The sequence below is a fragment of the Atractosteus spatula genome, chromosome 5 (assembly GCF_055471065.1).
Source record: "Atractosteus spatula isolate fAtrSpa1 chromosome 5, fAtrSpa1.hap1, whole genome shotgun sequence".
Taxonomy (NCBI): Eukaryota; Metazoa; Chordata; class Actinopteri; order Semionotiformes; family Lepisosteidae; genus Atractosteus; species Atractosteus spatula.
In genome coordinates, this window is record NC_142710.1 from 11,549,891 (window position 1) to 11,575,773 (window position 25,883).

The 25,883-nt window shown below is 52.5% G+C and overlaps 2 protein-coding genes across 2 annotated transcripts in view; one reads left to right on the top strand and one right to left on the bottom strand.

Annotated features, from left to right (window-relative positions):
* The first annotated feature begins 359 nt into the window (after positions 1 to 359).
* On the top strand, positions 360 to 8,821 carry dad1 (defender against cell death 1). The gene is made up of 3 exons (XM_088916343.1): positions 360 to 714; positions 4,459 to 4,632; positions 8,484 to 8,821. The coding sequence occupies exons 1-2, from the start codon at positions 504 to 506 to the stop codon at positions 4,587 to 4,589; spliced, it is 342 nt and encodes a 113-aa protein (XP_088772469.1). The 5' UTR covers positions 360 to 503; the 3' UTR covers positions 4,590 to 4,632; positions 8,484 to 8,821.
* A 2,313-nt stretch (positions 8,822 to 11,134) lies between these two features.
* tgm1l1 (transglutaminase 1 like 1) overlaps positions 11,135 to 25,883 on the bottom strand; it is a 43,970-nt gene continuing 29,221 nt past the window's right edge. Inside the window, exons 5-14 of the mRNA XM_088915645.1 lie at positions 21,582 to 21,700; positions 20,975 to 21,082; positions 20,494 to 20,671; positions 19,057 to 19,195; positions 18,770 to 18,962; positions 17,814 to 17,967; positions 15,676 to 15,960; positions 15,271 to 15,431; positions 14,742 to 14,878; positions 11,135 to 13,571 (exon numbers count right to left, since the gene is read on the bottom strand). Coding sequence (XP_088771771.1) covers positions 13,424 to 13,571; positions 14,742 to 14,878; positions 15,271 to 15,431; positions 15,676 to 15,960; positions 17,814 to 17,967; positions 18,770 to 18,962; positions 19,057 to 19,195; positions 20,494 to 20,671; positions 20,975 to 21,082; positions 21,582 to 21,700 — 1,622 coding nt within the window. The 3' untranslated portion in view covers positions 11,135 to 13,423. The remainder of the gene's footprint in view (positions 13,572 to 14,741; positions 14,879 to 15,270; positions 15,432 to 15,675; positions 15,961 to 17,813; positions 17,968 to 18,769; positions 18,963 to 19,056; positions 19,196 to 20,493; positions 20,672 to 20,974; positions 21,083 to 21,581; positions 21,701 to 25,883) is intronic.

Below are 25,883 nucleotides of genomic sequence, written 5' to 3' on the forward strand. Positions count from 1 at the left end.
CCTATCCGTCCCCTCCGTTCCGTCAATGAGCATAACCGGTCAATACGCTCTTCTAATTTGTATGGCTTCTTCCGCTGAAGGGCCTGTTGTCCCCTCTCTCTCGGCTCCGTGTCGTACAAATCAGTGAATCTGTCTCGCTGAATTTCGTCTGGGCTTTCCTGTTTGTGTTTAATCTCCCTCTATGTCTGTAACAAAAGGGCAAGAGGTATAGTCTATACACAGGCTGACTACATATACCGGTAATTAATTATCCAATGAGTCCTTTAAAAATAATATTCTCTGTTCTTCACACCGCGGTACTAATGCTTGAGGCTGGGGGGGGGCGAGTCGGTCCCTTTTCGCTGCGACACCGGTTTCCTGTCTCTCCCGACTGACGGAGCGACACGTCTTCTTCGGAGCGCAGCGCGGGGATTTCCGGTTCTGGACAGACGGGCACAAGGAGTGGGATTCCCAGGCACTTCGGCAGCGACCTCTTCAGCAAGCCCCACGCCCTCCTTCCCACGATGTCGAACTCGGTGCTGTCCGTGATCTCCCGGTTCCTGGACGAGTACTCCAGCAGCACGCTCAACCGGCTGAAGGTGGTGGACGCGTATCTGCTCTACATCCTGCTCACCGGGGCGCTGCAGTTCCTCTACTGCCTGCTGGTCGGCACCTTCCCCTTCAACAGCTTTCTCTCCGGCTTCATTTCCTGCGTGGGCTCCTTCATCCTCGGGGGTAAGACGCGCGGAGATGAAGACATTCCCGTGCGCGTGTCTGCGGTTTGAGTAGACGAGCCTTCTGTAATGTCCAGTGTGTGTACCCGCCTCCTCCTCCTCCTCCTCTAGCGCTTTATCACTTTGTTTCTGCATTCAGAGTGCAGTGTCAATGTACTGGAGTGTCCAGTCAGTGTGTCTGTATGAACCCCTCTCTCTCAGTGCAGTGTTAATGTACTGGAGTGTCCAGTCAGTCAGTGTGTCTGTATTAACCCCTCTCTCTCAGTGCAGTGTTAATGTACTGGAGTGTCCAGTCAGTCAGTGTGTCTGTATGAACCCCTCTCTCTCAGTGCAGTGTTAATGTACTGGAGTGTCCAGTCAGTGTGTCTGTATGAACCCCTCTCTCTCAGTGCAGTGTTAATGTACTGGAGTGTCCAGTCAGTCAGTGTGTCTGTATGAACCCCTCTCTCTCAGTGCGGTGTTAATGTACTGGAGTGTCCAGTCAGTCAGTGTGTCTGTATGAACCCCTCTCTCTCAGTGCAGTGTTAATGTACTGGAGTGTCCAGTCAGTGTGTCTGTATGAACCCCTCTCTCTCAGTGCAGTGTTAATGTACTGGAGTGTCCAGTCAGTCAGTGTGTCTGTATGAACCCCTCTCTCAGTGCAGTGTTAATGTACTGGAGTGTCCAGTCAGTCAGTGTGTCTGTATGAACCCCTCTCTCTCAGTGCAGTGTCAATGTACTGGAGTGTCCAGTCAGTCAGTGTGTCTGTATGAACCCCTCTCTCTCAGTGCAGTGTTAATGTACTGGAGTGTCCAGTCAGTGTGTCTGTATGAACCCCTCTCTCTCAGTACAGTGTTAATGTACTGGAGTGTCCAGTCAGTCAGTGTGTCTGTATGAACCCCTCTCTCTCAGTGCAGTGTTAATGTACTGGAGTGTCCAGTCAGTCAGTGTGTCTGTATTAACCCCTCTCTCTCAGTGCAGTGTTTATGTACTGGAGTATCCAGTCAGTCAGTGTGTCTGTATGAACCCCTCTCTCTCAGTGCAGTGTCAATGTACTGGAGTGTCCAGTCAGTCAGTGTGTCTGTATGAACCCCTCTCTCTCAGTGCAGTGTTAATGTACTGGAGTGTCCAGTCAGTCAGTGTGTCTGTATGAACCCCTCTCTCTCAGTGCAGTGTTAATGTACTGGAGTGTCCAGTCAGTCAGTGTGTCTGTATGAACCCCTCTCTCTCAGTGCAGTGTTAATGTACTGGAGTGTCCAGTCAGTGTGTCTGTATGAACCCCTCTCTCTCAGTGCAGTGTTAATGTACTGGAGTGTCCAGTCAGTCAGTGTGTCTGTATTAACCCCTCTCTCTCAGTGCAGTGTTAATGTACTGGAGTGTCCAGTCAGTCAGTGTGTCTGTATGAACCCCTCTCTCTCAGTGCAGTGTCAATGTACTGGAGTGTCCAGTCAGTCAGTGTGTCTGTATTAACCCCTCTCTCTCAGTGCAGTGTTAATGTACTGGAGTGTCCAGTCAGTCAGTGTGTCTGTATGAACCCCTCTCTCTCAGTGCAGTGTTAATGTACTGGAGTGTCCAGTCAGTGTGTCTGTATGAACCCCTCTCTCTCAGTGCAGTGTTAATGTACTGGAGTGTCCAGTCAGTCAGTGTGTCTGTATGAACCCCTCTCTCTCAGTGCAGTGTTAATGTACTGGAGTGTCCAGTCAGTGTGTCTGTATTAACCCCTCTCTCTCAGTGCAGTGTTAATGTACTGGAGTGTCCAGTCAGTCAGTGTGTCTGTATGAACCCCTCTCTCTCAGTGCAGTGTTAATGTACTGGAGTGTCCAGTCAGTCAGTGTGTCTGTATGAACCCCTCTCTCTCAGTGCAGTGTTAATGTACTGGAGTGTCCAGTCAGTCAGTGTGTCTGTATGAACCCCTCTCTCTCAGTGCAGTGTTAATGTACTGGAGTGTCCAGTCAGTGTGTCTGTGTGAACCCCTCTCTCTCAGTGCAGTGTTAATGTACTGGAGTGTCCAGTCAGTCAGTGTGTCTGTATGAACCCCTCTCTCTCAGTGCAGTGTTAATGTACTGGAGTGTCCAGTCAGTCAGTGTGTCTGTATGAACCCCTCTCTCTCAGTGCAGTGTTAATGTACTGGAGTGTCCAGTCAGTCAGTGTGTCTGTATGAACCCCTCTCTCTCAGTGCAGTGTTAATGTACTGGAGTGTCCAGTCAGTCAGTGTGTCTGTATGAACCCCTCTCTCTCAGTGCAGTGTCAATGTACTGGAGTGTCCAGTCAGTGTGTCTGTATGAACCCCTCTCTCTCAGTGCAGTGTTAATGTACTGGAGTGTCCAGTCAGTGTGTCTGTGTGAACCCCTCTCTCTCAGTGCAGTGTTAATGTACTGGAGTGTCCAGTCAGTCAGTGTGTCTGTATGAACCCCTCTCTCTCAGTGCAGTGTTAATGTACTGGAGTGTCCAGTCAGTCAGTGTGTCTGTATGAACCCCTCTCTCTCAGTGCAGTGTTAATGTACTGGAGTGTCCAGTCAGTCAGTGTGTCTGTATGAACCCCTCTCTCTCAGTGCAGTGTTAATGTACTGGAGTGTCCAGTCAGTGTGTCTGTATGAACCCCTCTCTCTCAGTGCAGTGTTAATGTACTGGGGTGTCCAGTCAGTCAGTGTGTCTGTATGAACCCCTCTCTCTCAGTGCAGTGTTAATGTACTGGAGTGTCCAGTCAGTCAGTGTGTCTGTATGAACCCCTCTCTCTCAGTGCAGTGTTAATGTACTGGAGTGTCCAGTCAGTGTGTCTGTATGAACAGTGTTAATGTACTGGAGTGTCCAGTCAGTCAGTGTGTCTGTATGAACCCCTCTCTCTCAGTGCAGTGTCAATGTACTGGAGTGTCCAGTCAGTCAGTGTGTCTGTATGAACCCCTCTCTCTCAGTGCAGTGTCAATGTACTGGAGTGTCCAGTCAGTCAGTGTGTCTGTATGAACCCCTCTCTCTCAGTGCAGTGTTAATGTACTGGAGTGTCCAGTCAGTCAGTGTGTCTGTATGAACCCCTCTCTCAGTGCAGTGTTAATGTACTGGAGTGTCCAGTCAGTGTGTCTGTATGAACCCCTCTCTCTCAGTGCAGTGTTAATGTACTGGAGTGTCCAGTCAGTCAGTGTGTCTGTATGAACCCCTCTCTCTCAGTGCAGTGTTAATGTACTGGAGTGTCCAGTCAGTCAGTGTGTCTGTATTAACCCCTCTCTCTCGGTGCAGTGTTAATGTACTGGAGTGTCCAGTCAGTCAGTGTGTCTGTATGAACCCCTCTCTCTCGGTGCAGTGTTAATGTCCTGGAGTGTCCAGTGTGATTAAAATGATATGTGGCTGGACAGGACAGTCAGTGCTTCTGCTTCACATGCTGTGGTCTGCTGTCTATGTGGAGTCTGCATGTTCCCCCATGTCCCTGGTGCCCTGCGGTCTTTCCTTCTCTGAATGCCCGCTAGACGGGTGTGATGGGCTGCAGTCAACTGTCCCTTTCTGTGCGGGGCTGGTGTCCGGGGCAGGGTCAGCCCTGTGCTCCGGCCCGTCGCTGCTCACCGGGACTGTGTGGGAACGCATGAGCGTGGAGTTCTGCCATGAGGCTGTGGATTTCTTGCTTGTTTTCCAGCTCTGTGGAGCTGCATCCCTTTGTCTGCTCTCTGGAGGTCGGCGGATAGCTGCGTTTATTCGGTCGCTCTGGGTTTTCCTGGGATGTGCGCTAACCCTGATATTGCCTCCCTGTTCCCTCTCTCTCCTCCTCCTCCTCTCCCAGTCTGCCTGCGCATCCAGATCAACCCCCAGAACAAGGGCGATTTCCTGGCCATCTCCCCGGAGCGCGCCTTCGCCGACTTCCTGTTCGCCCACACCGTGCTGCACCTCGTCGTCATCAACTTCATTGGCTGAGAGGACCGGCCCCGCCCCCTGCCCCTCCCCGCCCCTGGGCCAGGTGAGTGTGTGTGGTCTGCTGGGCCCGGAGTGGGGAACAAGCTGCCCAGCCATGTTGTTGAAGCCGATACCCTGGCTTCTCTCCAGACACAGCTGGGTGAGCTCCTCCAGTCAGGACAGGAGGCTCTTCTTTACACAGAGGGGGGTGAGGGTGGGGAACAAGCTGCCCAGCTGTGTTATTGAAGCCGATACCCTGGCTTCTCTCAGGACACAGCTGGGTGAGCTCCTCCAGTCAGGACAGGAGGCTCTTCTTTACACAGAGGGGGGTGGGGGTGGGGAACAAGCTGCCCAGCCATGTTGTTGAAGCCGATACCCTGGCTCCTCTCCAGACACAGCTGGGTGAGCTCCTCCAGTCAGGACAGGAGGCTCCTCTTTACACAGAGGGGGGTGGGGGTGGGGAACAAGCTGCCCAGCCGTGTTATTGAAGCCGATACCCTGGCTTCTCTCAGGACACAGCTGGGTGAGCTCCTCCAGTCAGGACAGGAAGCTCTTCTTTACACAGAGGGGGGTGGGGGTGAGGAACAAGCTGCCCAGCCATGTTGTTGAAGCCGACACCCTGGCTCCTCTCCAGACACAGCTGGGTGAGCTCCTCCAGTCAGGACAGGAGGCTCTTCTTTACACAGAGAGGGGTGGGGGTGTGGAACAGGCTGCCCAGCCCTGTTGTTGAAGCCGATACCCTGGCTTCTCTCCAGACACAGCTGGGTGAGATCCTCCAGTCAGGACAGGAGGCTCTTCTTTACACAGAGGGGGGTGGGGGTGGGGAACAAGCTGCCCAGCTGTTATTGAAGCCGATACCCTGGCTTCTCTCAGGACACAGCTGGATGAGCTCCTCCAGTCAGGACAGGAGGCTCTTCTTTACACAGAGGGGGGTGGGGGTGTGGAACAGGCTGCCCAGCCCTGTTGTTGAAGCCGATACCCTGGCTTCTCTCCAGACACAGCTGGGTGAGCTCCTCCAGTCAGGACAGGAGGCTCTTCTTTACACAGAGGGGGGTGGGGGTGTGGAACAAGCTGCCCAGCCATGCTGTTGAAGCCGATACCCTGGCTTCTCTCCAGACACAGCTGGGTGAGCTCTTCCAGTCAGGACAGGAGGCTCTTCTTTACACAGAGGGGGGTGGGGGTGTGGAACAAGCTGCCCAGCCATGCTGTTGAAGCCGATACCCTGGCTTCTCTCCAGACACAGCTGGGTGAGCTCTTCCAGTCAGGACAGGAGGCTCTTCTTTACACAGAGGGGGGTGGGGGTGTGGAACAAGCTGCCCAGCCATGCTGTTGAAGCCGATACCCTGGCTTCTCTCCAGACACAGCTGGGTGAGCTCTTCTAGTCAGGACGGGAGGCTCTTCTTTACACAGAGGGGGGTGGGGAACATGCTGTGGCTTCATGCTGTTGAAGCCGATACCTTGATTTCTTTCAACAGTGGAGATGCACAGGTATCCCAGTGGCGTTGTGGGATATTGGCGGGTCGAATGGGAGGTGTCTCTGCGCCCTGTCCCTGTCTGTTCTGGAGAAACTCCACTGGTGTGATGTGCTTCAGCCTAGCTGGCTTTATAAGTCGCCGTTAAATCACCGATTTCTCCCGGCCTGGAGAAGCTTAACAGTGATGAGCTGGACGGGCGACTGGCTTAAATTGAGGAAGTTAGGGACCATTTGACACCAAATTCTGAAGAGCGCTCAGCCCTCAAGGCCCAGAGTTCCCATATACAGCTGCAAGAAAACATTTGTGAACCCTTTGGAATTACCTGGATTTCTGCATTAATGACTCATAAAAATGTGGTCTGATCTTCAACGAAGTCACAATATTAGACAAACACAATCTGCTTAAACTAATAACACACAAACAAATGTACTTCTTCTTGTCAATATTGAACGCATCGCTTAAACATTCATAGTCCAGGCTGGAAAAATTGTGAACCCTTGTATTTAGTAACTGGTAGAACCTGCTTGAGCAGCAGTAACCTCCACCAAACGTTTCCTGTAGCTGCTGGGCTTGCAGAACGGATAGGAGGAATTTTAGACTATCCCTCCTTACACAACTGTTTCAGATCATTGATATTTCTGGGATTCCTTGTGTGAACAGCTCTCTTCAGGTCATGAGACAGCATCTCAATTGGGCTGACTTGGCCGTTCCAGAACACGAATTCTCTTCTGTTTAAGCATTTCTGTTGTTGATTTACTCCTGTGTTTCGGGTCATTGTCTTGTTGCATCACCCAACTTCTATTGAGCTTCAGGTGACGGACCACTACCCTGACATTCTCCTGTGAAATGTCTTGATACAGTTTTGAATTTCTTGTTCCCTCTGTGATAGCGAGCTGTCCAGGCCCTGAGGCAGCAAAGCAGCCCCAAACCGTGATGCTCCCTCCACCGTGCTTCACGGCCGGGATGAGGTTTTGGTGTCGGTGTGCAGTGCTTTTTTTTCCTCCAAACATAGCGTCGCGCGTTTCTGCCAAAGAGTTCAACTTTTGTCTCATCCGCACACAGAACATTGGCCCAGAAGCGTTGCGCAACATCCAGGTGGTCTTTTGCAAACTTGAGACGTGCAGCAGTGTTTTTATTTGGAGAGCAGTGGTTTCCTCCGTGGTGTCCTTCCATTAACACCCTTCTTGTTCAGTGTTTTTCTTATAGTGGACACATGAACAGAGACTTTGGCAAGTCCAAGAGATTCCTGCTGGTCCTTTGCTGTTGCCCTAGGGCTCTTTTTCACCTCCTTCAGCATTGCACGCTGTGCTCTTGCTGTGATCTTTGCAGGACGCCCACTCCTAGGGAGAGTAGCAGCAGTACTGAATTTCCTCCATTTGTAGACAGTTTGTCTTACTGTGGCTTGATGAACACCCAGGCCTTTAGAAATGCTTTCGTAGCCTTTTCCAGCTTTATGCGTCTCTACAATTCTTCTAAGGTCTTTTGATCGGGGCATGGTTCACACGAACAGCTCTTTCTTGAGAAGAGCAGACTCTGTCAGTAACCGGCCTTTGTGTGCCTTTTTTATAGGGCAGGGCAATTCCAGCCCACACCTCCAGTCTCGTGTCAGTGATGGGAACACCCGACTCCAGTTAGCTTTTGGAGAAGTCAATAGCCTAGAGGTTCACATACTTTTTTCCGTGAATGTTTAAACGATGTGTTCAGTACCGACAAGAAGACGTACAATTGTTTGTGTGTTATTAGTTTAAGTAGATTGTGTTTGTCTAGTCTTGTGACTTTCAGCTGAAGATCAGACCACATTTTTATGAAATCCAGGCGATTCCGAAGGGTTCACAAGCTTTTTCTTGCAACTGTAGGAACAAATGACCCTCCTGTTCGGTCTCTGGTCGTACGGAAAGAGTTGCCCCAGGGTGACCCGGATTGGAGCTCCGTAGGCCTGGGACCCCTGCCTTCGATCCGGACTCCTGATTTTACCGGGCTCTGTGCTGGCTGGGCTGCTAATGGGTCGGTGCGAGTGCGGTGGGCCAGGGTGTGAGGTCAGAGTCAGGGGGAGAAGGCAGGAACGCCCCCTGCTGCTGGTCACTGCTCACTGTGATGCTATTGGTCCTTCGGATATTTTTGATTCACTCAGGGCAGGCCCTGATTCGGCGCCCCCACCCCATCCCCATCTCTGCAGAGACAGCTTTGCAGTTGCTTCGGCATGAAAGGCACATGAAAAAAACCGCTAACGCTGCTAGCAGTACTCTGGTGCAATAGCGCCCCCTGTCAGGCACAGCTGGAGAACTGCAGTCAACAGGGTGAGACCACACAGGACAGAGAGAATGGCAGAGATGATCATATTCTTACACTTGTATAGCTGCATCGGGAATGGACAGAGCACTGCTCACAGGCTTCGCATGTTTTCAGCCCCCTGTTTTGTTCACTTGTTGGTGTTGTGTAGATGAACGAGTGGAGAGACGACGACTGAAACTCTGGATTTCGCTTTGGAATCTGTCCGGCTGCCCACCCTCAGTCTGCCCCGCCACCCTGGACCCCAGCAAAAAGCAACCCCGGTGCGCGAGAGAGCGCCCCCCTGAGCCTGCAGGCCCAGCGGTGGAACTGCAGCTGGCTGTGATGGCCGTAACATCGCACCGAGTTCCTCAGTCTGCGCGGTGACTCCTTCGTCGGCTCGTCTCCACAGCCCTCGGGCTCCTGGCTTGGGAAAGTTTGTGTGTTTTTTTTTTTCTAAACCTTCTGTAAAGAATAAACTTTCCTCCAGTAAGCCACTTGTTAACAAAATGAGCACAATGTGTTGGTTTCACTCTATGCATGTCCTATGTGCATTTGTCTCTGTGTGTGGGGTGTGTCTGTCAGACACTGTGTGTGTATGTATCTCCTCTGTGGGTGTACCTGTGTGGTGTCTCTGTGTGTGGTGTGTGATGTTGCCATTCCTGTGTGGGTGTGTGTGTGTGTTTTGTAGCGGGATGTGTTGCTGTAGGGGGTGAGGCGGCCTGTATGGTGAAAGGAAAAGCTTTTTGAAAGTCGGTTGTGGTGGATTCACTCTGGCCTGACCTACCTCTGAAAGCTAGTAGACGGAGTCTTTCCCAGCAGCTGCCAGAGTTTGAGGAAACGAGAAGAGGTAAAAAGTAAAACTTGCGTCACAGTTTCCAGCGGTAGACGGTCCGGTCCGGGTCTCCCGCACAAAAACACGGCTACAGTCGCCCGGGGCGGAAACGCTGTTGCTAAGCGACCAGGGCTACGGAAGTCACCGGGCGTCGCTAGGCAACCGGACGCCAAGGGCTGGACCGTCACAGGCGATTCGGCGGCAATGTACGGACCGGTCGAAGCGCGGTTAAAAACATATCGTTTACCACAGCGCTTCCGTCAGTTCAGTCTTTCCGCGGAAAGGACGTTTGTCACAGCAACCTGTTAAAGATGTCGCCCCCCAGAGCCCCGCCGGGATCATTCCTGCGTTGCGGAGGCACACGGAACCGGAAATGCGCCGCAATTCGCTTCCGTGTCGCAAAACACGACCGGCGACCTTTTCCGAAGAGTTTTTAAACCCCCTAGTAGTTATACTGGAGAACAGGATGTGCGGACTGTATTCCCAGAGTCATTTACCATGCCGCAGCGAGTGCTGGCGCCCTTAAGAGCGCTTCTCCACTCTGGTTGGAAAGGTAGCGGCCGTTGTTTCTGGGCCCGGGTGAGACAAACATCGTCCTGGGGCGGTTTCACCCACACGAACAGGACACGCGTGGGGCTGCACTGCCGCACCTTTATTACAGCAGTTTTGGTATCCAGGCTGTACACGACTGGGAAACCTCTCTCTCTCTCGCTCTCTCTCTCTCTCTCTCGCTCTCTCGCTCTGTGGTAATACACAGGATTGACCGCAAGGAGTCGCAGCGGTTTAGCGTTCAAGACTCAGTCTAAAAAATTCGTCCTGCTAATCGGACACTCCAGTACATTAACACTGCACTGAGAGAGAGGGGTTCATACAGACACACTGACTGACTGGACACTCCAGTACATTAACACTGCACTGAGAGAGGGCTTCATACAGACACACTGACTGACTGGACACTCCAGTACATTAACACTGCACTGAGAGAGAGGGGTTCATACAGACACACTGACTGGACACTCCAGTACATTAACACTGCACTGAGAGAGAGGGGTTCATACAGACACACTGACTGGACACTCCAGTACATAAACACTGCACTGAGAGAGAGGGGTTCATACAGACACACTGACTGGACACTCCAGTACATAAACACTGCACTGAGAGAGAGGGGTTCATACAGACACACTGACTGAGTGGACACTCCAGTACATTAACACTGCACTGAGAGAGAGGGGTTCATACAGACACACTGACTGACTGGACACTCCAGTACATTAACACTGCACTGAGAGAGAGGGGTTCATACAGACACACTGACTGACTGGACACTCCAGTACATTAACACTGCACTGAGAGAGAGGGGTTCATACAGACACACTGACTGACTGGACACTCCAGTACATTAACACTGCACTGAGAGAGAGGGGTTCATACAGACACACTGACTGACTGGCCACTCCAGTACATTAACACTGCACTGAGAGAGAGGGGTTCATACAGACACACTGACTGACTGGCCACTCCAGTACATTAACACTGCACTGAGAGAGAGGGGTTCATACAGACACACTGACTGACTGGACACTCCAGTACATTAACACTGCACTGAGAGAGAGGGGTTCATACAGACACACTGACTGACTGGACACTCCAGTACATTAACACTGCACTGAGAGAGAGGGGTTCATACAGACACACTGACTGGACACTCCAGTACATTAACACGTGCACTGAGAGAGAGGGGTTCATACAGACACACTGACTGGACACTCCAGTACATTAACACTGCACTGAGAGAGAGGGGTTCATACAGACACACTGACTGACTGGACACTCCAGTACATTAACACTGCACTGAGAGAGAGGGGTTCATACAGACACACTGACTGACTGGACACTCCAGTACATTAACACTGCACTGAGATAACAAGGAACTGGCAGAAGAAAGCAGATGACGGCAGACATCACCTCTCACTGGAGAATACCTGTGATACTGGCAGTATTTATTCATTTTGACAACAATCAAATACAAAATTTGTGTAGACACATTTAACAGTATACAGGCTACATGAGTTTGTGTACAGTTGACACATTTAACAGTATACAGGCTACATGAGTTTAACTGCGTACAGTCGACACATTTAACAGTATACAGGCTACATGAGTTTGTGTACAGTCGACACATTTAACAGTATACAGGCTACATGAGTTTAACTATGTACAGTCGACACAATTAAAACACCTTAACAATTATCCTTCACACAGCTCTTCAGGCAGGTAATACTGACGGAAACATTTGAGTACAGCAACAGTCACAATCATCAAGACTGAAGTCAGAGACTTCATGGAGGGGTTGACAAGTTCTGATTGACGGGAAAGGAGCAGGAGGACAGAAAGACTTCACTGCAGTCTGTGCATGAGCACGCCACACAGGCTGATGAGAGATTTTTAAATCATGTTTATAGTAGAGAGTAATAATAATAATAATGCTGAGGTTAAAAGCAATAACTAATGACTCTCCTACCTAACATCCTTGATGTCAGGCTCCACCAAACATATTACTGAAATGTCACAAACTATCTTTATATCAATAATTGTAAATGCCTGTCATTCAGTGGGAGTCTGAATATAATCACAGTCAATAACTAATCCAGTTTATGTTAAAGTCAGTCCAGACCAGGCTGGAGTGTCTCAGACTGCTCTGTCAGTGGAGTATGATTATAATCTCAGTTAATAACTAATCAAGATCACAGTCCAGTCAGTCCAGTCCAGCCTAGAGAGTCTCACACTGCTCTGTCAGTGTCAGTGGAGTCTGATTATAATCTCAGTTAATCACTAATCAAGATCACAGTCCAGTCAGTCTAGTCCAGCCTGGAGAGTCTCACACTGCTCTGTCAGTGTCAGTGGAGTCAGATTATAATCTCAGTTAATCACTAATCAAGATCACAGTCCAGTCAGTCCAGTCCAGCCTGGAGAGTCTCACACTGCTCTGTCAGTGTCAGTGGAGTCTTATTATAATCTCAGTTAATCACTAATCAAGATCACAGTCCAGTCAGTCCAGTCCAGCCTGGAGAGTCTCACACTGCTCTGTCAGTGTCAGTGGTGTCTGATTATAATCTCAGTTAATCACTAATCAAGATCACAGTCCAGTCAGTCCAGTCCAGCCTGGAGAGTCTCACACTGCTCTGTCAGTGTCAGTGGAGTCTGATTATAATCTCAGTTAATCACTAATCAAGATCACAGTCCAGTCAGTCCAGTAAAGTCCAGGAAAGCCCAGTGTGGCTCAGATTGCTTTTTCACTGGAGGTTTGTTTATGTCTCTAGTGACTGGTCACAGCTGATCCGGTTCACGGGACCTTTCTTTACAGTGCAAAGTCCGATCAGATCGTTATGAAAATAAAACAAAACAGATGTGAAATGTGAGAACCCTCTTGCCCTCCTCCCCTGTCTCTGTCTCTCCTCGTAGCTCTGCCAGAGGCTGACGTCTCCTCGGCGGGGAATCTGGCAGTGGTTACGCACCGGGACTGGGAGAGCCTCACTGGGACAGTTCTTGCTGGGGGTGGGTCAAGGAGACGCCCCCCGCCATGTGCTCTTTGGGGTGCACTCCAGCCTTGCGCCTCAGCCTCAGCCCTGGTCCCAGACGCCACGCTGCAGTGTTAGGGCCTGCTCCCTTTCGTGCTCGGTGTTTTGTGCCGTCGTTGTTTCGTGCCTCTACCAGCAATCGAGCATGAAGAATGGGAAACAGGGGCAGAGAGGCAGAGGACAGAGGGCAGAATGGACAGAGAGGACAGAGGAGCAGAGAGGACAGAGGACAGAGGGCAGAGAGGGCAGAAGACAGAGGGGCAGAGAGGGCAGAAGACAGAGAGGACAGAGGGTAGAGGGGCAGAGAGGGCAGAGGGTAGAGAGGGTAGAGGGGCAGAGGGGCAGAGGGGGCAGAGAGGACAGAGGGGCAGAAGGGGCAGAGAGGACAGAGTGGGTAAAGAAGGTAGAGAGGGCAGAGAGGTGTGTGTGTGTGTGGGGGAACATTCTCTGCCGGCGCTGTCCGCTGGTCACAGTGACAGGCTGAGATTCTGGTGCCCGGCCCTGTCCAGTCCGCCCACAGAGGGCACAGACCTCGTGAGCTGAAGGTGACGCCGCCTGACGATTACCGCCTCTCTGCGAGACGGCGCCTGTCCCCTCTCACAGCAGCGGAGGGAGGCTGGGGGGGGGGAGAGAGCTCGCAGCTGGAGAGACATGGCTGGAGAGCGCGGGGGGAGGGGGGGCTGGAGGGAGGGGGGCTCACAGCTTCTCCTTCACATTGATCTCCGTGACCCCGTGCACCTGGGTGAGCTGGCGGCAGTCCATCGAGGCGATTAGTTTCCTGAGGCCGGAGCGCGTGGGGACGAATTTCTCTGTCAGATTGACTGTGCAGTGTTTACCTATATCACTGAGAGAGAGACAGAGGGGTTAATACGGATATACACTGACTGACTGGACACTCCAGTACATTAACACTGCACTGAGAGAGAGGGGTTCATACAGACACACTGACTGACTGGACACTCCAGTACATTAACACTGCACTGAGAGAGAGGGGTTCATACAGACACACTGACTGACTGGACACTCCAGTACATTAACACTGCACTGAGAGAGAGGGGTTCATACAGACACACTGACTGACTGGACACTCCAGTACATTAACACTGCACTGAGAGAGAGGGGTTAATACAGACACACTGACTGGACACTCCAGTACATTAACACTGCACTGAGAGAGAGGGGTTCATACAGACACACTGACTGGACACTCCAGTACATTAACACTGCACTGAGAGAGAGGGGTTCATACAGACACACTGACTGACTGGACACTCCAGTACATTAACACTGCACTGAGAGAGAGGGGTTAATACAGACACACTGACTGACAGGACACTCCAGTACATTAACACTGCACTGAGAGAGAGGGGTTCATACAGACACACTGACTGGACACTCCAGTACATTAACACTGCACTGAGAGAGAGGGGTTAATACAGACACACTGACTGACTGGACACTCCAGTACATTAACACTGCACTGAGAGAGAGGGGTTCATACAGACACACTGACTGACTGGACACTCCAGTACATTAACACTGCACTGAGAGAGAGGGGTTCATACAGACACACTGACTGACTGGACACTCCAGTACATGAACACTGCACTGAGAGAGAGGGGTTCATACAGACACACTGACTGACTGGACACTCCAGTACATTAACACTGCACTGAGAGAGAGGGGTTCATACAGACACACTGACTGACTGGACACTCCAGTACATTAACACTGCACTGAGAGAGAGGGGTTCACACAGACACACTGACTGGACACTCCAGTACATTAACACTGCACTGAGAGAGAGGGGTTAATACAGACACACTGACTGACTGGACACTCCAGTACATTAACACTGCACTGAGAGAGAGGGGTTAATACAGACACACTGACTGACTGGACACTCCAGTACATTAACACAGTACGTGAACAGTATTAACTCCAGTTAATACAGACAGTGTGTGAAGTAAGACAGACTCAGAGACAGAGAAAAGGATGGACGTAGCTCTCTCACCCCACTGCGATCTCACGAACACTTTGCAGGCCCAGTCCCTCCACCCTGAAGACCACTCCCCTCAGTACGATGGGGAGGGGATTGGTAAAGGTGATCTTTGCCGTCATCTCGCTGCCCACCACAGCGTCCCCTAGTGGCTGGAAACGCACATTACAGCGATCAGAACCACCTGACAGTCGCGCAACTCACACCTGCTGGGCTAACAGCACACATTCCCTTTCCAGGACCTGCTAGTAAACATATGATTTTATCAATCATAGAAAAACGTATCTGGCACCCGCATTCTTGATTTACATTGATTATCACTCCCAGTGACCCGTGCAGGTCTGGTGTAATGGATTACCAGCTATTGATTAGTTGTCTAGATCGTGCATGAAGAGACAGCTGGCTGGTCCTTCTATTCTCATTTATTGATTCCTCGTTGCGGACCTGGATGTGTGGAAAACGCGTGAGTTACTCTTAGCTCTGAATGACTGATACCGTGCAGGTGGAAAAGCGTGATTGATTGATTGATTGATTGATTGATTACCTGTATGTTCAGGTCAGGCGTGCGTAAGCGGAACGAGTACTGAGTGGCCAGAACCTGTCCCGTCTCACTGACCCGGGCCGTCACAATGAGCATCAGAGCCGCCTGGTCCACCAGCTTGTCCTGATAGTCCTTATAGGGGAGGACCCAGTCCACTGTCTTCACTGAGAGAGAGAGAGGGGGGTTCATACAGACACACTGACTGACTGCTAGAAGGAAACTGATGTTATTGTAGCTCTGGACTGGTCAGTTCCTCCATTGCCATGACCACCGTTTCCCTCAACATCAACACAGTGCATCAGAGCTCACTGGCCACAGAGGGAGACCGACTCCTGTGTGGCTCCGAGTGTCCCTCGCCCCCGTCACCGGCCGGCGCGAGCCTGGCGCGAGAGGGCCACGGAGGCTCACCTTCGTTGCCCTGCAGCTCGATGAGCACCGTGTCCCTCCGGACGGCGGCCTTGAGCACGCCGGTGTAGTACATGACTGCCACCTGGCTGTGGACGGTGGTACTGCGCGGCGCGGCGCTGGTGTTGCGGATGGTGATCGCCAGGGTGGCGTCTCCGCCCATGCGGGGCTCCTCCCCCTTCAGGGAGACCTCGATGCCCACGTCTGCGGACGCGGGGGGGTTGTACACGTCGGGCTTGGTGCCATAGCGACAGGCCGTCTCCACGGCGATGCGTTCCTCCTCTGATCCTGGTGGACAGAGGCGGGGGGGGGGGGGAATGGCTGAGTGTACAGTGTAGGCTCTCCTCCTGTCTGTCCCTCACCCTCTCATCTCCTCTCTCTTCCTCCTGTCTGTTCCTCACCCTCTCACCTCCTCTCTCCTCCTCCTGTCTGTCCCTCACCCTCTCACCTCCTCTCTCCTCCTGTCTGTCCCTCGCCCTCTCACCTCCTCTCTCCTCCTCCTGTCTGTCCCTCACCCTCTCACCTCCTCTCTCCTCCTGTCTGTCCCTCGCCCTCTCACCTCCTCTCTCCTCCTCCTGTCTGTCCCTCACCCTCTCACCTCCTCTCTCCTCCTGTCTGTCCCTCGCCCTCTCACCTCCTCTCTCCTCCTCCTGTCTGTCCCTCACCCTCTCACCTCCTCTCTCCTCCTGTCTGTCCCTCGCCCTCTCACCTCCTCTCTCCTCCTCCTGTCTGTCCCTCACCCTCTCACCTCCTCTCTCCTCCTCCTGTCTGTCCCTCACCCTCTCACCTCCTCTCTCCTCCTCCTGTCTGTCCCTCACCCTCTCACCTCCTCTCTCCTCCTGTCTGTCCCTCAGCCTGTCACCTCCTCTCTCTCCTGTCCTTCACCCCTCTCACCTCCGCTCTCCCTCACCCTCTCACCTCCTCTCTCCTCCTCCTGTCTGTCCCTCACCCTCTCACCTCCTCTCTCTCCTCTCTCCCTCCTCTCTCTCTCCTCTCTCTCTCTCATCACTCTCTCTCTCCTCTCTCCTCTCTCTCTCCTCTCTCTCTCCTCTCCCTCCTCTCTGTCCCCTCTCTCTCCTCTCTCCCTCCTCTCTCTCTCCTCTCTGTCCCCTCTCTCTCCTCTCTCCCTCCTCTCTCTCTCTCCTCTCTGTCCTCTCCCTCCTCTCCCTCCTCTCTGTCCCCTCTCTCCTCTCTCTCACCCTCGGGGTGCTTGTAGAGGTCAGTGATGTCCATCCTCTCTCTGGAGCCCACAGCCTTGGTGCTGATGCTCTCTCTCTCCTCTCTCCTTCACCCTCTCTCCTCTCTCTCCTCTCTCTCTCCTCTCCCTCCTCTCTCCCTCCTCTCTCTCCTCTCTCCCTCCTCTCTGTCCCCTCTCTCCTCTCTCTCTCCTCTCTGTCCCCTCTCTCTCCCCTCTCTCTCCTCTCTCTCCTCTCTCCCCTCTCTCCTCTCTCTCTCCTCTCTGTCCCCTCTCTCCTCTCTCTCTCCTCTCCCTCCTCTCTCTCCTCTCTCTCTCCTCTCTCTCCTCTCTCCCTCCTCTCCCTCCCCTCTCTCTCTCCTCTCTCTCCTCTCTCTCTCCTCTCCTCTCTCTCTCCTCTCTCTCTCCTCTCTCTCCTCTCTCTCCCCTCTCTGTCCCCTCTCTCTCCTCTCCCTCCCCTCTCTCTCCTCTCTCTCTCCTCTCTGTCCCCTCTCTCTCCTCTCTCCCTCCTCTCTCTCTCCTCTCTGTCCCCTCTCTCTCCTCTCTCTCCTCTCTCCTCTCTCTCTCCTCTCTCTGTCCTCTCTCTCTCCTCTCTCTCCCCTCTCTCTCTCCTCTCTCTCACCCTCGGGGTGCTTGTAGAGGTCAGTGATGTCCATCCTCTCGCTGGAGCCCACAGCCTTGGTGCTGATGCTCTCTCTCTCTCTCCTTCATCCTCTCTCCTCTCTCCTCTCTCTCTCCTCTCTCTCTCCTCTCTGTCCTCTCTCTCCTCTCTCTCTCCTCTCTGTTCCCTCTCTCTCTCCTCTCTCTCTCCTCTCTCCCCTCTCTCCTCTCTCTCTCCTCTCTCTCCTCTCTCCTCTCTCTCTCCTCTCTCTGTCCTCTCTCTCCTCTCTCTCCTCTCTCTCCTCTCTCTCCCCTCTCTCTCTCCTCTCTCTCTCCTCTCTCTCACCCTCGGGGTGCTTGTAGAGGTCAGTGATGTCCATCCTCTCGCTGGAGCCCACAGCCTTGGTGCTGATGTAGTGGCCGACGGCCTTCGTCTCCGCGTGGATCTTTTTAAAGGTCCCGTCTGGGTTTCTCTGCCAGTAGATCTTGTCGCTGTTCACCTGGGAGACGGGGAGAGAAGAGGAGGGGGGGGGCAGGGGTCACCGACGACGCTCTGAGAAACTGGGCAAACATGATGGGTGGTGTGTGTCTGAGTCAGAGAGACAGACACAGACTTCATTCTTGAGATAGAGAGAGACAGGTACAGAGAGAGAGACGGGTACAGACACAGAGAGAGAAGGATCAGGGGAGAGACACAGGTACAGAGAGAGAGACGGGTACAGACACAGAGAGAGTAGGATCAGGAGAGAGAGACAGAGAGAGAGACAGGGACAGACACAGAGAGAGAAGGGTCAGCAGAGAGAGACAGGGGCAGACATACAGAGAGACAGGTATTGACAGAGAGACAGGTACAGACACAGAGAGAGAAGGGTCAGGAGAGAGAGACAGGGACAGACACAGAGAGAGAAGGGTCAGGAGAGAGAGACAGGTACAGAGAGAGACAGACACAGACACAGAGAGACAGGTATTGACAGAGAGACAGGGACAGACACAGAGAGAGAAGGGTCAGGAGAGAGACGGGGACAGACACAGAGAGACAGGGACAGACACAGAGAGAGAAGGGTCAGGAGAGAGACGGGGACAGACACAGAGAGACAGGGACAGACACAGAGAGACAGGTATTGACAGAGAGACGGGGACAGACACAGAGAGAGAAGGGTCAGGAGAGAGACGGGGACAGACACAGAGAGATGGGGACAGACACAGAGAGACAGGTATTGACAGAGAGACAGGTACTGACAGACACAGAGAGACAGGTACTGACAGACACAGAGAGACAGGGACAGGGACAGAGCCCCGCACCTCTGCGAAGATGAAGGGCGTGTCGTGCTTGAGGTAGACCATGCCCGTGCGGATGGCGCTGACAGAGGCCGGGCCGCAGCAGAAGGTGCCCTGGCTGGTCTCCTGGGGCGTGGCGTCCACCGCCTGCCAGCCGCCCATGCCCGGGGGCAGGTCCGGCCGCGCCATCCAGCAGTCGTTCCACACATGGAAGTTCCTGGGGGGGGCGAGGGGGGGGGAGAGGCGTGAGCGCGCCGCAGCCGGCCGAGCCGTGACGTCACGGCGATGAGGTCACGATCGCGCCGCCTCACCAGATGGAGTCGGAGTTCAGGCTCTCCAGCGGCTCCATGTCCTCGTCGAAGTAGATGTCGGTGGTCAGGGAAACGTCCGTGTCGTGGGCGGAGCTGAAGTTCGTAACAGGGCGTCCAGCAATACCCAGACAGCGCAGCACTGACAGACAGAGAGAGAGAGAGGAGTTAATACACTCCAGTACATTAACACTGCACTGAGAGAGAGGGGTTCATACAGACACACTGACTGACTGGACACTCCAGTACATTAACACTGCACTGAGAGAGAGGGGTTCATACAGACACACTGACTGGACACTCCAGTACATTAACACTGCACTGAGAGAGAGGGGTTCATACAGACACACTGACTGGACACTCCAGTACATTAACACTGCACTGAGAGAGAGGGGTTCATACAGACACACTGACTGGACACCAGTACATTAACACTGCACTGAGAGAGAGGGGTTCATACAGACACACTGACTGACTGGACACTCCAGTACATTAACACTGCACTGAGAGAGAGGGGTTCATACAGACACACTGACTGACTGGACACTCCAGTACATTAACACTGCACTGAGAGAGAGAGGTTCATACAGACACACTGACTGGACACTCCAGTACATTAACACTGCACTGAGAGAGAGGGGTTCATACAGACACACTGACTGGACACTCCAGTACATTAACACTGCACTGAGAGAGAGGGGTTCATACAGACACACTGACTGACTGGACACTCCAGTACATTAACACTGCACTGAGAGAGAGGGGTTCATACAGACACACTGACTGGACACTCCAGTACATTAACACTGCACTGAGAGAGAGGGGTTCATACAGACACACTGACTGGACACTCCAGTACATTAACACTGCACTGAGAGAGAGGGGTTAATACAGACACACTGACTGGACACTCCAGTACATTAACACTGCACTGAGAGAGAGGGGTTCATACAGACACACTGACTGACTGGACACTCCAGTACATTAACACTGCACTGAGAGAGAGGGGTTCATACAGACACACTGACTGACTGGACACTCCAGTACATTAACACTGCACTGAGAGAGAGGGGTTCATACAGACACACTGACTGACTGGACACTCCAGTACATTCACACTGCACTGAGAGAGAGGGGTTCATACAGACACACTGACTGACTGGACACTCCAGTACATTAACACTGCACTGAGAGAGAGGGGTTCATACAGACACACTGACTGACTGGACACTCCAGTACATTAACACTGCACTGAGAGAGAGGGGTTAATACAGACACACTGACTGACTGGACACTCCAGTACATTAACACTGCACTGAGAGAGAGGGGTTCATACAGACACACTGACTGACTGGACACTCCAGTACATTAACACTGCACTGAGAGAGAGGGGTTCATACAGACACACTGACTGGACACTACAGGAGGTCACACTGGTACCTGTGGTGGTGACGCCTGCGAAGACCCAGCACTGCCCATACTTGACCGGGACCCCCCCTGACTTGTGGTACTGCAGCAGGATGTCCACACTGCCTCCCCATGCAGTGGGGGCTCGTCCACACAGATAGTCACCAGACCAGTTCCCCTCCAGCACCCCGCGGTCATCCAGAGAGTTAATCTGAGAGAGAGGGAGAGAGGAGGTGTGGAATGGGAGAGAGATGGAGAGAGAGAGAATGGAAGAGAGGAGAGGGAGCGGTTGGGAGAGGGAGGGAACAGGGATTCAGATGAAAGAAGAGGGAGAGGAAGAGAGAAGGATAGGGGACAGAGAGAGAGACAGGTGCTTGTCAATTTACAGACACAACAGCAGGCTGTCAGTAATCCAGTGTTACAGCGCCCCCACTCCGTGTGCAGGCGCAGCTGGGAACTGCAGGTCGGAGTCGGCAATACTAATATAAAAAGTAGAAGTAATCATGATTCTCACCAAGGCAGAGATGATTCTGACCACGTTCACTGCATCCCCACGCCCTGAGTGGGGTGTATCACTCTTATCTAGCAGGAACAGACAGGCTTCCAGGACACCATTATCAAACTGAGAGAGAGAGAGATAGAAAGAGGTGAGTCAATAATAAAGCCAAACAGTTTTCTGATAGCAGCCCATGTCTCTACTGAGTCCAGACTGTAAATGAATGGCTGGCTAGGAACAGAACAATGACACAACAGAGCCACTGACTGACATACTGACAGACTGACTGACACACTTATTGAACAACACTGACTGACACACTGATACAGCTCACTTCATCTCACTGTGTCACGCTGACACTCTGAACAACGCTCTGACTGATACAATGATACAGGTCACTCCATCTCACTGTCTCACACTGAGACTCTATACAACACTCTGACTAACACACTGATACAGGTCACTTCATCTCACTGTCTCACACTGACACACTGAACAACACTCTGACTGACACACTGATACAGGTCACTTCATCTCACTGTCTCACACTGACACACTTAACAACACTCTGACTGACACACTGACACAGGTCTCTTCATCTTGCTCTTCGTCTCTCTGCCCTCACCTGCCCGTAGTTCCAGGTCCGCGCTCCGATCTGCTTGTCTGTGCCGTAGTAGATCATGCCAGTGTCGTTCAGCACATACTCCTTCCTCTCCTCTTCATCGTCCAGGAATACTGTGTCATCTAGGAATGACACACAGGAGTGTGGGTGTCTCTGTGCGTGTGTATCTATGAGGGTGTGTGTGTCTCTGTGTGTGAGTATGTGTCTGTGTGTGTGAGAGTGTGAGTGTGTGCTTGTGTGAGTGAGTGTGAGAGTGTGTGAGAAAGTGAGAGTGTTAGTGTGTTAGTGAGTTTAAGTGTGTGAGAGTGTGTTAGTGTGAGAGTGTGAGAAAGTGTTGAGGTGTGTGAGTGTGAGAGTGTGAGAGCGTGAGAGTGTGTGAGAGTGTGAGAGTGTGTGGGAGTGTGAGAGAGTGAGAGAGTGTGAGTGTGTGAGAGAGTGTGAGAGTGTCGAGGTGTGTGGGAGTGTGAGAGAGTGAGAGAGTGTGAGTGTGTGAGTTTGTGAGTGTGTGTGAGTGTGTGAGTGTGTGAGAGTGTGAGAGTGTGAGAGAGTGAGAGAGTGAGAGAGTGTGAGTGTGTGAGTGTGTGAGAGAGTGTGAGAGAGTGTCGAGGTGCCGCTGTGCTGACCTTCACACCAGGGGTTGAACAGGATGTAGACATCGCCCTGGGTGTTAGTGTGTGAGAGAGTGTGAGAGTGTTGAGGTGTGTGGGTGTGTGGGAGTGTGGGAGTGTGAGAGAGTGAGAGAGTGAGAAAGTGTGTGAGTGTGTGAGTGTGTGAGAGAGTGAGAGAGTGAGAGAGTGTGAGTGTGTGAGTGTGTGAGAGAGTGTGAGTGTGTGAGTGTGAGAGAGTGTCGAGGTGCCGCTGTGCTGACCTTCACACCAGGGGTTGAACAGGATGTAGACGTCGCCCTGGGTGTTAGTGTGTGAGAGTGTGAGAGAGTGTCGAGGTGCTGACCTTCACACCAGGGGTTGAACAGGATGTAGACGTTGCCCTGGGTGTTAGTGTGTGAGAGTGTGAGAGTGTGAGAGTGTGGGAGTGTGAGTGTGAGAGAGTGTGAGAGCGTGAGAGCGTGAGTGTGTGAGTGTGTGAGAGTGTGAGAGAGTGTCGAGGTGCCACTGTGCTGACCTTCACACCAGGGGTTGAACAGGATGTAGACGTTGCCCTGGGTGTTAGTGTGTGAGTGTGTGAGAGAGTGAGAGAGTGTCGAGGTGCTGACCTTCACACCAGGGGTTGAACAGGATGTAGACGTTGCCCTGGGTGTTAGTGTGTGAGTGTGTGAGAGAGTGAGAGAGTGTCGAGGTGCTGACCTTCACACCAGGGGTTGAACAGGATGTAGACGTTGCCCTGGGTGTTAGTGTGTGAGTGTGTGAGAGAGTGAGAGAGTGTCGAGGTGCTGACCTTCACACCAGGGGTTGAACAGGATGTAGACGTTGCCCTGGGTGTTAGTGTGTGAGTGTGTGAGAGTGTGAGAGAGTGTCGAGGTGCTGACCTTCACACCAGGGGTTGAACAGGATGTAGACGTCGCCCTGGGTGTTAGTGTGTGAGAGAGTGTCGAGGTGCTGACCTTCACACCAGGGGTTGAACAGGATGTAGACGTCGCCCTGGGTGTTAGTGTGTTAGTGTGTGAGTGTGTTAGTGTGTGAGTGTGTGAGAGTGTGTGAGTGTGACAGAGTGTCGAGGTGCCACTGTGCTGACCTTCACACCAGGGGTTGAACAGGATGTAGACGTTGCCCTGGGTGTTAGTGTGTGAGTGTGTGAGAGAGTGAGAGAGTGTCGAGGTGCTGACCTTCACACCAGGGGTTAAACAGGATGTAGACGTCGCCCTGGGTGTTAGTGTGTGAGAGTGTGAGAGTGTGAGAGTGTGAGAGAGTGAGAGAGTGAGAGAGTGAGAGAATGTGAGTGTGTGAGAGTGTGAGAGTGTGAGAGTGTGAGAGTGTGAGAGAGTGTCGAGGTGCTGCTGTGCTGACCTTCACACCAGGGGTTAAACAGGATGTAGCCCTGGGTGTTAGTGTGTGAGAGTGTTAGTGTGTGAGAGAGTGAGTGTGTGGGTGTGTGAGAGTGTGTGAGAGTGTGTGAGAGAGTGAAAGAGTGTGACAGAGTGTGACAGAGTGTGAGAGTGTGAGAGTGTGAGTGTGTGAGAGTGTGAGAGTGTGAGAGAGTGTCGAGGTGCTGACCTTCACACCAGGAGTTGAACAGGATGTAGACGTCGCCCTGGGTGTGAGTGTGTTAGTGTGTGAGAGAGTGAGTGTGTGGGTGTGTGAGAGTGTGAGTGTGAGTGTGAGAGAGTGACAGAGTGTGGCAGAGTGTGGCAGAGTGTGGCAGAGTGTGACAGAGTGTGAGAGTGAGAGAGTGTGAGAGTGTGAGAGTGTGAGAGAGTGTCGAGGTGCTGACCTTCACACCAGGGGTTGAACAGGATGTAGACGTCGCCCTGGGTGTTAGTGTGTGAGTGTGTGAGAGTGTGAGAGAGTGTCGAGGTGCTGACCTTCACACCAGGGGTTGAACAGGATGTAGACGTCGCCCTGGGTGTTAGTGTGTGAGTGTGTGAGAGTGTGGGAGTGTGAGTGTGAGAGAGTGTGAGTGTGTGAGTGTGTGAGTGTGTGAGAGAGTGACAGAGTGTGACAGAGTGTGAGAGCGTGAGAGCGTGAGTGTGTGAGAGTGTGAGAGAGTGTCGAGGTGCCGCTGTGCTGACCTTCACACCAGGGGTTGAACAGGATGTAGACGTCGCCCTGGGTGTTAGTGTGTGAGAGTGTGAGAGTGTGGGAGTGTGAGTGTGAGAGAGTGTGAGAGCGTGAGAGCGTGAGTGTGTGAGAGTGTGAGAGAGTGTCGAGGTGCCACTGTGCTGACCTTCACACCAGGGGTTGAACAGGATGTAGACGTCGCCCTGGGTGTTAGTGTGTGAGTGTGTGAGAGAGTGAGAGAGTGTCGAGGTGCTGACCTTCACACCAGGGGTTGAACAGGATGTAGACGTCGCCCTGGGTGTTAGTGTGTGAGAGTGTGAGAGTGTGAGAGTGTGAGAGAGTGAGAGAATGTGAGTGTGAGAGTGTGAGAGTGTGAGAGTGTGAGAGTGTGTGAGAGTGTGAGAGTGTGAGAGAGTGTCGAGGTGCCGCTGTGCTGACCTTCACACCAGGGGTTAAACAGGATGTAGCCCTGGGTGTTAGTGTGTGAGTGTGTTAGTGTGTGAGAGAGTGAGTGTGTGGGTGTGTGAGAGTGTGTGAGAGTGTGTGAGAGAGTGAAAGAGTGTGACAGAGTGTGACAGAGTGTGAGAGTGAGAGAGTGTGAGAGTGTGAGAGTGTGAGAGAGTGTCGAGGTGCTGACCTTCACACCAGGGGTTGAACAGGATGTAGACGTCGCCCTGGGTGTTAGTGTGTGAGTGTGTTAGTGTGTGAGAGAGTGAGTGTGTGGGTGTGTGGGTGTGTGAGAGTGTGAGAGTGTGAGTGTGAGAGTGTGTGAGAGAGTGACAGAGTGTGGCAGAGTGTGGCAGAGTGTGGCAGAGTGTGGCAGAGTGTGACAGAGTGTGAGAGTGAGAGAGTGTGAGAGTGTGGGTGTGTGAGAGTGTGAGAGAGTGTCGAGGTGCTGACCTTCACACCAGGGGTTGAACAGGATGTAGACGTCGCCCTGGGTGTTAGTGTGTGAGTGTGTGAGAGTGTGAGAGAGTGTCGAGGTGCTGACCTTCACACCAGGGGTTGAACAGGATGTAGACGTCGCCCTGGGTGTTAGTGTGTGAGTGTGTGAGAGTGTGGGAGTGTGAGTGTGAGAGAGTGTGAGTGTGTGAGTGTGTGAGTGTGTGAGAGAGTGACAGAGTGTGACAGAGTGTGAGAGCGTGAGAGCGTGAGTGTGTGAGAGTGTGAGAGAGTGTCGAGGTGCCGCTGTGCTGACCTTCACACCAGGGGTTGAACAGGATGTAGACGTCGCCCTGGGTGTTAGTGTGTGAGAGTGTGAGAGTGTGGGAGTGTGAGTGTGAGAGAGTGTGAGAGCGTGAGAGCGTGAGTGTGTGAGAGTGTGAGAGAGTGTCGAGGTGCCACTGTGCTGACCTTCACACCAGGGGTTGAACAGGATGTAGACGTCGCCCTGGGTGTTAGTGTGTGAGTGTGTGAGAGAGTGAGAGAGTGTCGAGGTGCTGACCTTCACACCAGGGGTTGAACAGGATGTAGACGTCGCCCTGGGTGTTAGTGTGTGAGAGTGTGAGAGTGTGAGAGTGTGAGAGAGTGAGAGAATGTGAGTGTGAGAGTGTGAGAGTGTGAGAGTGTGAGAGTGTGTGAGAGTGTGAGAGTGTGAGAGAGTGTCGAGGTGCCGCTGTGCTGACCTTCA